This window comes from Anomalospiza imberbis, chromosome 3 (assembly GCF_031753505.1).
Source record: "Anomalospiza imberbis isolate Cuckoo-Finch-1a 21T00152 chromosome 3, ASM3175350v1, whole genome shotgun sequence".
NCBI classification, from domain to species: domain Eukaryota; kingdom Metazoa; phylum Chordata; class Aves; order Passeriformes; family Viduidae; genus Anomalospiza; species Anomalospiza imberbis.
In genome coordinates, this window is record NC_089683.1 from 83,874,824 (window position 1) to 83,886,910 (window position 12,087).

A 12,087-nucleotide genomic window follows, 5' to 3' on the forward strand; every position below is an offset into this window, starting at 1 on the left:
AAACCGGGACGCGGCAGCTCCATCCCAGGCGATCGTTCCCACACAGCCTCCGGGAAGACGCCGGGAAGATGAACAGCTGGATCCCGCCCGAAGTTCGCCGAGGTGGCCACGGGAAGAACGAGCCGCCCGCGGGCGCTCCCCGTGCAGCCCGGCACCCGGGGCCGCTCAGCCCGCCCCACGCGTGTCCGGCCGGGACGCGGCTGCTGCCGCAGCGGGAGCGTGTCCCGTGGAGGTCCCGGCCCCTCTCTGCCGGGAAAGGGGCGCTGGCCGGGCACCGCGCCGGGGCCGCGCCACGCCTCCCTCTGCCGGGCAGCGGCGGAGGCGCGGCCCCGCCGCCCAGATGTGCTCCGCAGCCGCAGCTGGAGAGGAGCCGCCGGCAGGACTGGGAAGGACGGGCAGCCTCTTCCTCGGGTCGAAGGGGAAGCAGGAACCGCCTGCAGCGGCGCTTTCTGCGTGGGCAGAAGTCACAGAAAATAAGCAGGAGTCTAAACCTTCGTTCCGAGAAACACCTGACACTGGGCACAAAGGCTCTCGGCCTCCCATCCCAGCTAACCTGGTGGTAACAGCCCTTCTCCCACTTGAATTTCATTGAGACCAGATCAGCTGTAGCCCAGGATCTCCTTTTCCTCCTCCACTTCTCGAGCTCTTTCCTAGCTCTTTAATGCAGCACTTTTGAGTCTCAGCTCATGGATTGTCACACATTTAATTTCTTCTTCTGAACAGTAGGCAAGTGTTTAGCTATAAGAAACAAACTTTTGTTGTTTCTTCAATCTCCTTCCCCAAATGAGGGGCAGATAAGAGTTCTTTTTCTTTTCAAATCCAAGTACTTTGGATCCTACAAGAGCAGAGATCTCACCAGTTAAACATGGGCACAGAGACATAAAATACACAAATCCTCCTTTTCCACTTCTCAACACATCACTCTCTCTGATAGATCCTGAAGGCCTTCCAAGATCAGCATTCTGCTGTATGGTGTCAATGCCACAGCTCTCCCCTTTCCTCCACAAGTCCAGGAGACACTGGCACATCTTACCCTTTTGAATTTAAACCTGTACCACACCACAGGATGATTATCAGCAGAAAGTATCTGGGACGCAGGCGCTTGGTGTGTTCACCTTGACTGCTTAAGACCAGAAATGGTCTCAAAGTTTTCTTAACAGTTTCAGCATACCTAAGATCTAGGCTACCTGGTATGGCCTAAAGAAACACATATTGTATCACCAGATGTGGGCACCCACTGCCTTTCCAAGAACAAACCAACATTATCCACTGTCTCTTGTCTAGAGGGCTCATCTTCCCCACAGCAAAGCACTGCCCCTTCTGACAACACAATACAGCAACCCCTCTGCACAAAAAATACCAGCATCTCACCTGATGAGAACTTCACCAATGAAGATACACACACAAACCAGTTGCCTATGGACTTACCTTATGCCACCTAAAGAAGCCTTTTGCAGGTAGGGCTTGGGACATTTCCATGAACAGAGTAAGAAACACATTCCACCCCAAGCTGTCTTTCACTAGTAGAAATGCATCTCTATTGCTTTTATCAGCACACTGGCACTGGGCAGAAGGCAATTTTCCCCCACCCCACCACCTCTGCCCTCCTGATAACAAGCCACAGCCATGCAGGCATGGTTCTTAGCTTAATGCTAATAGACTATGCTTAATGAACCAAGAGAGCACAGTGTGTATGGAGAGAGGGACTGGAAGCCTGAAATCATGCTATTCAAGCAAGCAGAATAGCAGTAACTCATCAAAACACAGGCAAAACTGTAGGGCTTCTGGTTGATGGGAAGTGTCACAAGATCCCTGAGTTACCAGCATGGAAATAATTTTTATCTTTACTTCAAAATAAGAACAGCAGCCTCAGCAGCATAGCACCCCTTACTGCCACTACTGAATTACTTTCTTGAACCTCCAGGGCCAACTTCTGCTGCATCTTTCACTTATTGGGAATCACTTACTACACCCACCTCCCCCCCCTCTTTCAAACTCATCTGAAATCATATATATATATTTCAGAAACTCCAGTGTGAACCTGACATGGCGATAATTTTAAAAGCTGTGCTGCTCATGTCAAATTATTCAACATCTGTCTTCATGTTCCCACAAAAATTAGCATAGGATGGTAGTTTCTGATGACACCTATAGTGAAATATGTTGACTTCATCCAGCAAGTTGCAAACAACCTGTCAAGAGGATAATGTCAGTTTTCTAGTACTGCATATTAAAGTCAATTGAGAGCTTATCTGGTGTGTGAAGCTACTGACCTGACCTAAAACCAGAGGCTCTAGTGTCACAGAAGAGTGAATCCGACACATTATAACTGAAGAACAGCAAGGTATTCTGAAGCACTGAGCTGGACAGATTTAATGCCTTGACCTATAAGAGCTGATCAAGAACTATGCAAATCTTGGACCAACCCAGTCCACTGGTGAAACTCGTCCTATGGCGCTCCAGTTAGAAAACTCATTCCTCAAAAGACTATACAGCCTAGGCCAACACAGATTTAAGAGGTGGACAACAAAAAGAAATGATTGAGCACAAAGGATATGTGTACATCCATGTATATATATGTACACACACACACATTTTGTTTGGAGGGCCACTATGCTCAAGCATTGCATTTTCCCAACACAATCACAATCAGCCAAGAAGTGGCTCACAGGAGCCAGGTCCATCATTCCTTTAGCCAGCAATGCACTGAAATGACAGCAAGGTACTCAAAGAGCTCCATGTCTTGGCCCCCTGTTACTGCTGGCAAAACAATTCTAGGCAGAGGCTTGTAAGAGGGATGGATTCAGATCAGCAGGCTCCAGGTGACATTAGAGTGCCTGTGCCCCTGTCAGCACAAGATATGGAGGCATATAGGTTGCAAGAGGGTGCCTCTTGCACCCTATATGTAGACTGCATTCTACATTAAAAAAACTCTCGGAAAAGTGTTTTTTACTTAAAAAACAACCAAAAAAAAAAACCAAAAAAAACCAGATAAAACAGATAAAAGGAGCAGGAAACAAATCATGTCATGTGTACATGAAATGAAAAAGTGTGTATGCTTATAGCCTAAACACTGGATATGTTTTACTGACACTCCTCCATCACAGACAAAAGAACACATTCTTCCACTAGTTGGGTTTTTTTTTTTTGGGGGGGGGTTTGTTTGTTTGTTTTTTGTTTTTTTGCTGACTGTAGTGGCATCTCAGGGATGATTCAATGTGATGGTGTCTCTTAAAACAAAGAGCCTTAACAGGTCATTTATTCCTCACCTCTGAGGCCAGGGCAGGACTACCTGACACTCCAAATGCTTCACCCCACCAGTTTCAAGTGCAGCCCATCCAGTCCCTCTGATCATGGTGCCAGGCAGCTTTCTTTGCTGCCCAGCCTAAACATTTCCATCACCTTGCTATACGTAGCCCCTCACCACACACAGTGATGCCCATTCCTGCAATATCTTTTCTGCAGTTGAATTAGGAGAAGCAGAAGACAAAACATCCCACTTATTCTGCCTGAAAGGCTGCTGCTGAGCAGTGGGACTGTGCTAATTGCAAGACAACCTTGAAATCTTAATTATACACTGCACATGGAGCAAGCAGAGCAACAGCACTGTGCACACCAAACCAGAGATACCCAAGTCCTCGAGTCTAGAAGGCAGAGTGGGAGGCAAGAGGCATGCTTTTCCCTTTGAATGCCACCACCACGCCCCAATCCTCCCCTCTCAGTCTAACTTACAGTCTTTTGACTGTTGATAACTCCAAGCCTTGAAGGGCAAGTCTCCTTGTCACCTTACCTCTTCCTTCCTCCTCCTCAATTCGGACATTTTCTAGAGATCTATTATAGTTGGCTTCTCATCTTGACGAGCAGCATTAACACACTAGGACTGAAAAGCACATTCAGTCTGGGAAACAGGCTACCACAAAGGGCTGATAAAAGTTGCCTCTTGGCAGCCTGCTGAATTGCCTTCCCCATCAGGTCAGCCTTGTCTCACTGCAACAAACAAGGCTAAAAGAATGGGATCAGCTAATGAGAAGAGGGTTTCAGACACACTTCAGTCATTGCAACAAATGCCAATTTCTATAACAAGCCTCTTCAGGTAGCAGGCAAAAAGCACCTTGACTCCTAATTAAATTGCACCTCAATTGCAAATGCTCCTTTCCCAGAACCCCCCTTATACACATTTTATTTATACCATTCATCTCAATAAACCTCTCCAACAACTCTGCTCTCCCAGACAGAGGCCTTTTGTGCGCTTTCATGTGGGTGCATTACTTAAAGGGTACATCACATGGATACTTTATCTTGTTTAATCTGATTTAATCTCTGGAGATTTGCTAAAGTAAAATATATTTATAGATCCATATAGATGCCTCCTCCAGTCTCCACTGCCAATATGCAAAGGCAGGAAAAGAGATCTGAACCGTGACACATGAGTTCCCATAATTTTTACATTAAGTACCATGTGAGATCGACATTCTCAACACAGAATGCTGAAGTACAGCTCAATGCTATGGCAAGAAACCAGTATCGGGGAAAACCCTGAGTGGAGGGGGAGGCAGTGGGACTAATTTCTAATCCTGCTTTTTATTTATTTTTGCACATATAACAATACTAATCCAGCTCTGCTTGAGCCATCAGTAACAGCAACCTCACATCCAAAGAAACAGCGCTGGCTGCAGAAGGCATGAAATCAGCCCAGGGTAGCAGACTGAAGGCAGAATTGGAAGGACAATATGAAAACTATTAGTCACCATCCAAGTTTGCAGCGTGCTGATTCCACGAGACACTGCTCTGGGCTGCACTCAGCGACATCTGCGTATCAAGGCTTCTGTTGTTCGATAGTTTGAAGAGGTAGGGGTGGGAAGAGGAAGGAAGACACTAGATTTCCCCTTTGTGTAGTTAAGTAAGGGAACAGATAGAAGTAGTGGACCATTTTGGCTTAAAAGGATGCCTTCATCTTAGTGTATGTATGCATCTGTGCTTTCTTTTGTACACAGCTTCTTTAATCTCTCTCTGACAGAAAAAGACAAAAACATTAGTAAGTTATTCTGAAGATCTAATGGTAGCAACTTTGTCAAATGCAAGTTCACTGAAGTGTATGAAAAAATACAACAGGCAACCCTCTAAAGCACATTTAAGCAAACCTGGTTTTAAGCTCTGTCCCTCTTGCGACAATCCTAAGCAGTGAGTCCATTCTACAGCAACTGACAGGTAGCTATTCAGCAGTAAAAACACTGAAGTGAAATAATAAAAGTTCAATTAGAAGCAGATTACCTGTTTCAAAAGATTAAATTATATGCCCTGACCAGGTTTCTGTACCACACACTCATTCTACTCCTCATCTTTCCAGCCTTTCAAGGGTCATAGAATTTTCATCTGGATATGCAGACTGGGAGAAAACACATATACTGAGAAGAAGAAAGAAAAAAAATAAAGGAAGCTAAACACCCTCTATTTAAAATGGTTATTTTACAAAACAGACCCAAACTCAAATTAACATCCCAGTCCTCAAGGAGAAAGGAGGAATTGTTTCCATTAAAGAAATACATCATTAAAAAGTGACCTACAAAGACTTACCCATAGTCAGTGAGTCTGAACTGATCTTTGCCAGAGCTCACACGAGAGACTGGCTGCATGCTGCTAAAATAGACGGAGCGAGGGGGGGGGGGGGGGGGGGGGCTATACTCTCTCACTGGGGTCTCTCTTCAGAGCTCAGAGAGCTTGGCTTGTTAGAGGCAGTGGCATGCCTTCCAGAAGGTCTTAATAGCAACGCACAACTGAGCTGTAAGCCAAGATAAAGCCGGCTTGTTATGAGACAAGACTTGTGGGTTGCTTTTATTTATTTTTTCCCAGTGTACTGGAAATGCAGATCTTGTAAAGCAAGAATTCAGAGGGGGCTGGGAGAGGGAAAGGGGGGCTTCATGTCTGGCTAAAGTAAATCCCAAGCGCTCTCTCAGCCCGGGATTTGTGCTCGGCGGCACCGGCTGTTACCCCCCGCCTGTGCCCTCGCACTGAGGGGCTGCGGAAGCCAGACCTCTCATGAAGAGACCACCCGAGCTCGCCATTTGCCACCCTGCATGCAAACAAGGAGAGGAAGTAAGCAAAAATAATAATAGGAAAAAAGGAGGAAAAAAACCAAGCAGCTCGGCATCATCTCTGCCACAGACCACCACCCACCCATCTCCATCACCTTAAGAAAAAAATCAGGCGCGAAGTTCCACGGGGTGCAAAACCAGCCTCGCCTCGCCTCGCCCCCAACGGGGAGCCCGGCAGGGCTGGCCGTGGAGAGCCGAGCCAGGTGGAGCCATGCCGGTGGCGGGAACGGGCAGCCCCCGGCACGCAGGGAACGAAACAGGGCAGCCCGCACGCCCTTCTCCCTGTTTCCCCGTGCCGGTGGTCCTGAGACCAAGGAAACCCGCAAGCGCATCGCCGAGAAGGGATCCTCCGTCCTGCCCCTGCCCCAAAGAAAATGCAACTCGGAGGTGCACCCAGAGCCGTCCCCGCCGACATCAGCGTGGCGTCCCTACGCGAGGCGGGTGGGGAGAGGGGAGGCAGGGCCGGGGTTCCGGTCGCTCCCCTGGCTGCAGTCCCGCCAGCGGTCCCTCTCTGCCATCTCGGCGGACTCGTACATGGGAGGCGGCCAGAGGTTACGGCGAGAAATTATGAAATCGCTACAGGCGCTGGAAGCCCTACTGCTGCGTCAGTCTCTCCGCTCAGGTTGAGACGAGGTTCGGCGGCGTCATTTACTTTCTCCTGCAGGTGCTTTTTAACTTTGATCTCACCACCTCCGTCTGCGCCCTCGCCCCCCACCCCTCCTTCGCAAAGAGCGACAACGTCTCTTACCGTACACCCCTTGTCCCCTGCTGTACACGGGCACCAGAGACAGGAATAAAAAACAGATCATGTCCATCTTCAAGGCAGAGTCTTCATCGCTGGCGAAGAAAAACAGCCAAAACAGCTCAGGCAGCATCCGGCGGGGGAGCAAGGAGCAGCCGAAAGCCTCCTGAAACGCCGCCCCATGCGCCCCGCTCCGTGCCGGGCACCGGCACCCCTCGGGCAGAGGGACCCCCCACACAGGGGCCACCTGGGGGTAAAATCTAAAATTTAGGAGGAAAAAAAAAAAAAAAAAAGAAAGAAAGAAGGAAAGGAGGGAGGGAGAGAGAGAGCGAGAGAAGGAGGCAGGGAGGGCAGAAACGCAGAGTACCGCTTCCCGCTTCCCCTCTTCAGGTTGCTCGAGAATATCCAGGCGAACAGGCAGCCGCGCCCGCACTCGGGGTACGGGGAAAGGCCAGGGGCACCGGGCCGGCACCGAGTAGGGCAGGATCAGGACCCGGGCCAGCCCGGGTTCTTTTGTTCCGCGGGAACTGCCGAGCGCTACCCCAAGTCCCGCGCTGCCCGAAGTGCTGCCAACTGGGGCCAACTTGAGTGAATCCTCACCCTCCCTCCTCCTGACGAGGCTCTGGCCGCAGCCCCTGGAGCGGACGGGGAGGAGGTGGAGGAGGTGGAGAAAGAGGGGGGAAGCGAGGGTGGGGGGGTAGGAGCCAGCTGCTGAAAGGCGGAGGAAGGGATAGGTGATTCTAGCTCCTCTTTTCCAGATCTTCTGAGGAGGGATTGTTGTAATTAGTCAAATCCAGGAGGGATTTTTTTTTTTTTTTTTTTTTTAGCGCCTCCCAAGAGCTCCCCCAGCTACACTGTACCGCCCCAACCAGCCTGAAGGGAGAAGCAACCGAGAAGCAGACAGACCACGCACCCTCGCAGCGCCTGCAGCTCAACCCGGCTCTCCTCGCCTCCTCCCGAGCCTGCCAGGTCCTTCGCCCTTCAAAACTTTCCCTGATGTTGTGTACCAGCCTCGTGTGGGTGTGTCGCCTCCGTGCTTGCCTGCTCCGCCCGCCTCTCAGAGGATTTGCAGCTGTACAGGGGCCCGTGCCTCGACGGCTGTCGGAGCTCCTAATGGGAACTAATGGGCTGCAACTGGAAGGTAGCCGGCAATGAGGGACAAGAAGATGGACAAAGTTGAGCTACTCCTGCCAGACGCCAGCTGGAAACCGCTTGGGAGGTCTCTATCCCACCGCTGTTTCCTGAAGTGCCGAAATCTCCTGCAGAAGTTGCCGGGAACGTCACCGCTCCCCAGCCGGCGCCGGGTCACTACGCTCCACCGTCCCCCGACGGGGCGTCCGGGGCTTTCCGCGACCGCCAGCGGGGCTGGCCCGAGGGCGCCTCACATCTGCCTGTCTGCCGGCTTTGCCAGCCGCGCCTTATTTTCTGCTCTGTTGGCTTTCCAGGTTTCTCCCCTACCCTCTTCACCATTTCATTCCTCTTCGCTTAAAAAAAAAAAAAAAAAAACAAAACAAAAACAAAAAAAACCACCACCTAATTAAAGCGGGCGTGCTGGGGAGAGCCCTGCCTCCTGCCAATTCTGCAAGCTTCCCCACACCTCGCCCCGGCCCAATTATAGACAGGACTGCAGGAATGGGAGAAAAAGGGACTTGCTTCGGGCGGGAGACCGATTGTCAGTCCGGGGTACTCTCATCCTCAGGACCCTCGCGGCAAGGTCGGCTTCTCCCGGCTGGGATCTGAGATGCCAAGGGATGGGGGGCAGCGCAGGTTTCCGGGGTGTCTCCCGTGCCAGCTAAGTTTTTCTGGTCCCCCCAGGTAGGTTGCAGGCTGGCAGGGCTGCCCTGTGCATGCTGCTAGGGAGCGGCGGGGCGCGGCACTCCTGCGGGGCGGGGGTGTTGTGCGGGGCCCCAGCCCGGTGCGCGGCTGCGGGGGCCGCGGTACTCGCCGGACTGCCGGCCCGGGCCATGGTGATGCTCCTACATGAAACCCGGAGCCGGCAAGCTGTGCATGCCCCGCTCCCCGTGCCCCCGCGTAGGGCCCGGGCGAGAGGCCTGGAGGAGGAAGAAGATATTGAGTGAGCCCCGAGCATCACCACCGGCAGCGCGGGCTACGCGGGGCCCTGCCTTTACCATCTCTATCTCCGGCTGCTTTGCTAGAGAGATAAAACGCTGCTTCTGAGAAGCCTAGACCTGCTTGCCCCCGAGCTGGCGAGCTCACTCGTGCCTGTCCCGGGTCCATAGCAATGAGCCAGACCGTAAAGCGGAGCCAGCGCCGTGGAAACCCGTCTTAGCGGCGCGTTCTGCTCCCGGATGCCGGGCTCCGGCTCGCCTTTTCCCCAGCGCTGGCTTAGCTGGGGCTCCCGTGTACGGGCTGATGCGGGTGTCCCTTAGTGACAGCGAGTCCTCTCCGGCTCTTTCTCGGGGCTGGCCCCTGCGCGCCCCCCCCGCCTCGGCCACGCGTGGGCTTGGCGCGCTGCCCCCGGGGGCTCCCGGCCCTGCCCCGCGGCCCTCATCCACGCCTGCTCCCCGCGGCAGTTGGCGAGGGGTGCGGGACCCGGCAGGCACTGAGTTGTCATGTGAACAGGTCACTCCCTGGATAAAAATGTAATTAAAAAAAAAAAAAAAAAAAGATACGGCCCAAAGAGCGGCTGGCTGCTCAGTCATGCTCTAACAAACAAGCAATTAATAGATATAGCCCCTAATTAGCAAGTAGTTATTCCTATGGTAAACGGTGCTCAGTCAGAAAGAGAAAAGCAGTAGCATACACCAGGAAGAGAGCAGCGATACAGAGAGGACAGCATCACCCTAGAGCCCCGCGTCCCCCCAGTGCCCGGCATCCATGCACGTGGCAGGCAATTTCTCACTGGACAATATTCTGTCACATACCAGGATACCACCAGTATAAAACTGCCTTGTTTGTTTTTGTGGTGGTTTAGGTTTCCTTTGTATTTCTTTTTGCTATAACTAAGGGAAAATTAGCCAAGAAACTGTGTTTTTCACACTCTTAAGATGCCTTTTCCATAGCTGATAGGATAGAGCAGGGCACCTGTGAAAGCACCTGATATGAGCAAATTTATTCTTTAATACAATAAACCCTTGTCTGAGAAGGATTTAATCCTCCCTGTAGTGGGTGGTTGCAACATTAATAAAGGGTGCATAGGTAGAAGGAGGCAGCCAGCACCAGAAGGACAGGTGGATCAACTCCTTTGCCACGGCATGAGGAGAAGCAGGAGCTGATGATAGTGAGACAAAATAAAATTGTCTACATCTCCACAAAGCAGGCTGAAGGCAACCCAAGGAAAACAAGATGAAGAGATGTTTGCAGATCCAGGAAGCTTCGTGGTGATAAAATAAAACTGTGGAGACATGAGTCTTGTTCTTTTCTATGCATAATTTTGAAATAAGGATATTTATATGGCATTTAGTAGCCCTTCCATTATTTTTTTTCAGGGATGCTCATTAAAATATGGAATAGTGCCTCAATATCTGAATAAGTATGAATTACATATCTGGCTAATGAGTCAAAAAAAAATCAAAAAAGGTATGCTTCACACCCCTTTTTTTGTGTTAGTATTCAATGCACATGTTCATGTTTTACAGGCACAAATGCTTATGAAAGATGAATTTCAAAGTAAACTGCCAAAGTATATTCTGAGTGGGAAAAAATACTGCCAAAACCCAAGAACATAACTGCATTTGCTAAATAAGGTAATTAATAATTATTGCTTGAGGCCTAATAAATCACAGCATTCATAATTATGGAGTTTCCAATGGGTGACAGCAAGGCAGCACTCCCATGCACACTTGCTAAGCAAGCTACTTGTTATAGGGAAACCATACCCTGTAGTGATTCTACTTGTCAGAAAGCAAAGATGAAGGATGCCTTTCCTCCCCCCCGACTGTTTCCACAGAACATATTTGTCCCATCTTTCCATCTGGGAGTCAGTGTCTCTGGTCACTTCTCAAGACCCCACTTGTCAAATGAGCCCTGTCTCTGAAATATTTATACATACTCCATCACCTATATTTCACAGCTCTGTTAAGAGGTAGACAGTCTCTGGGACAACTGCTGTGTTCAAAGAGAGCAAATAATATAAAGCATGACACCAGGCAGGAAGCGACTGAAGAACCATGTGAGGCCAAGATCCAGTTGCACGAACATTAATTATCTCTGTGTCAATGTTTTCATGCTATACTCAGGTGCAGTCTGTCATTTTAATTCTTTCCTGTGATGATGCAACTATCTCCGGGCCCCAGTGATCTCTTCAGCTTGTGACCTGACATTTCTATCCTCTCTTTCCTCTTCATTTTCTTTGCAGCAAGCCATGCAAGAATGTCTCCAGAATCTATGCAGTTTGATCTCTTCCTCCCCTCCCTCCTTCCACACATATATGGAAGCTTTACTGCAACATTTCCCTTGCTATGCCTAGTGAAAGGGAGTAGAAATAGGAATAGAAAAGGAACATAATGGAGCACCTTAGAGGCAATGGGCAAAGCCAGGGTGACTCCAAATGCTGTAGGAAGGAGAGATGAGAGTTGGGAAGGGGAAAGTTGGAGGACTCTGTAGCACTGCAGCAGAGATGTTAGCAGGGAGATGGGAAAGCAAGGGAATTCTAACTGCATCATAGGTCTGCATCAAGGAGCTGAGCATACAGAGGTGTTCCTGTGCTGCTTTTGAGCTGGAGCAGGTTCTGCAGCAGTGTGGAACAGGGCAACTGTCTGACATGAGGCAGTGAAATTGGGCAGCAAAGGAGCCAAAGAGGGGGAACTGGGAAAGGCAAGGTAAAGCCGGTGTGTGTGAGGAATGGGAGCCCCCTCGAACTGCTGCAAACAAACTAGACAGAACAGCACCAAGTACTCTGCAACACACAAACTCCTGGAGACGAGAAGCTGGGAAAAGCTACAATGGCAGGATGCAGCTGAACAGTCTGCTGTCCATTTTCTTTCTGTTTAATTGACCTTCCCAGGAAAACTGTAAAAAAATATATTAAAAAATCCTAGTTTGCCATTCTGAAGTGCTGGAATCAGAATCTCTGTGCAAAAAAATTCCCCTGGCCTAGAGCAGTGTTTCCCATTATTCATAACACCAAGCTGGTGCTGCTGCAGTCCTAGATTCTCCTGGGTATCTCCTGCTTTCAGTATGAAGCGTGCCAAGATAGGGCTATAAATCCCAAGGGTTCTGCTTTGCTTTCCTCAGTTCTCCTCATCTCCACTCCAGGGAACAGACCTATGCTGTGCTCACTTTCTTTCCAGA

General features: G+C 50.0%; 1 protein-coding gene and 1 long non-coding RNA gene across 4 annotated transcripts in view; one reads left to right on the forward strand and one right to left on the reverse strand.

The window, feature by feature from the left end:
* Window positions 1-7,857, reverse strand: part of MDGA1 (MAM domain containing glycosylphosphatidylinositol anchor 1) — a 148,443-nt gene extending 140,586 nt beyond the window's left edge. The window contains exons 1-2 of one of the 3 annotated variants that reach the window (XM_068185475.1): window positions 7,748-7,857; window positions 6,841-7,081 (exon numbers count right to left, since the gene is read on the reverse strand). In XM_068185475.1, coding sequence (XP_068041576.1) covers window positions 6,841-6,967 — 127 coding nt within the window. In that variant the 5' untranslated portion in view covers window positions 6,968-7,081; window positions 7,748-7,857. Of the gene's footprint in view, window positions 1-1,428; window positions 1,525-6,840; window positions 7,082-7,747 lie in introns of those variants that run through there. The other 2 variants (XM_068185476.1, XM_068185478.1) reach the window with 2 other exon arrangements.
* A 479-nt stretch (window positions 7,858-8,336) lies between these two features.
* LOC137471289 (uncharacterized) lies at window positions 8,337-10,309 on the forward strand. Its single transcript, XR_010997507.1, has 2 exons — window positions 8,337-8,548; window positions 8,991-10,309. It is a non-coding gene; the product is annotated as an uncharacterized lncRNA (long non-coding RNA).
* Window positions 10,310-12,087: the final 1,778 nt, after the last annotated feature.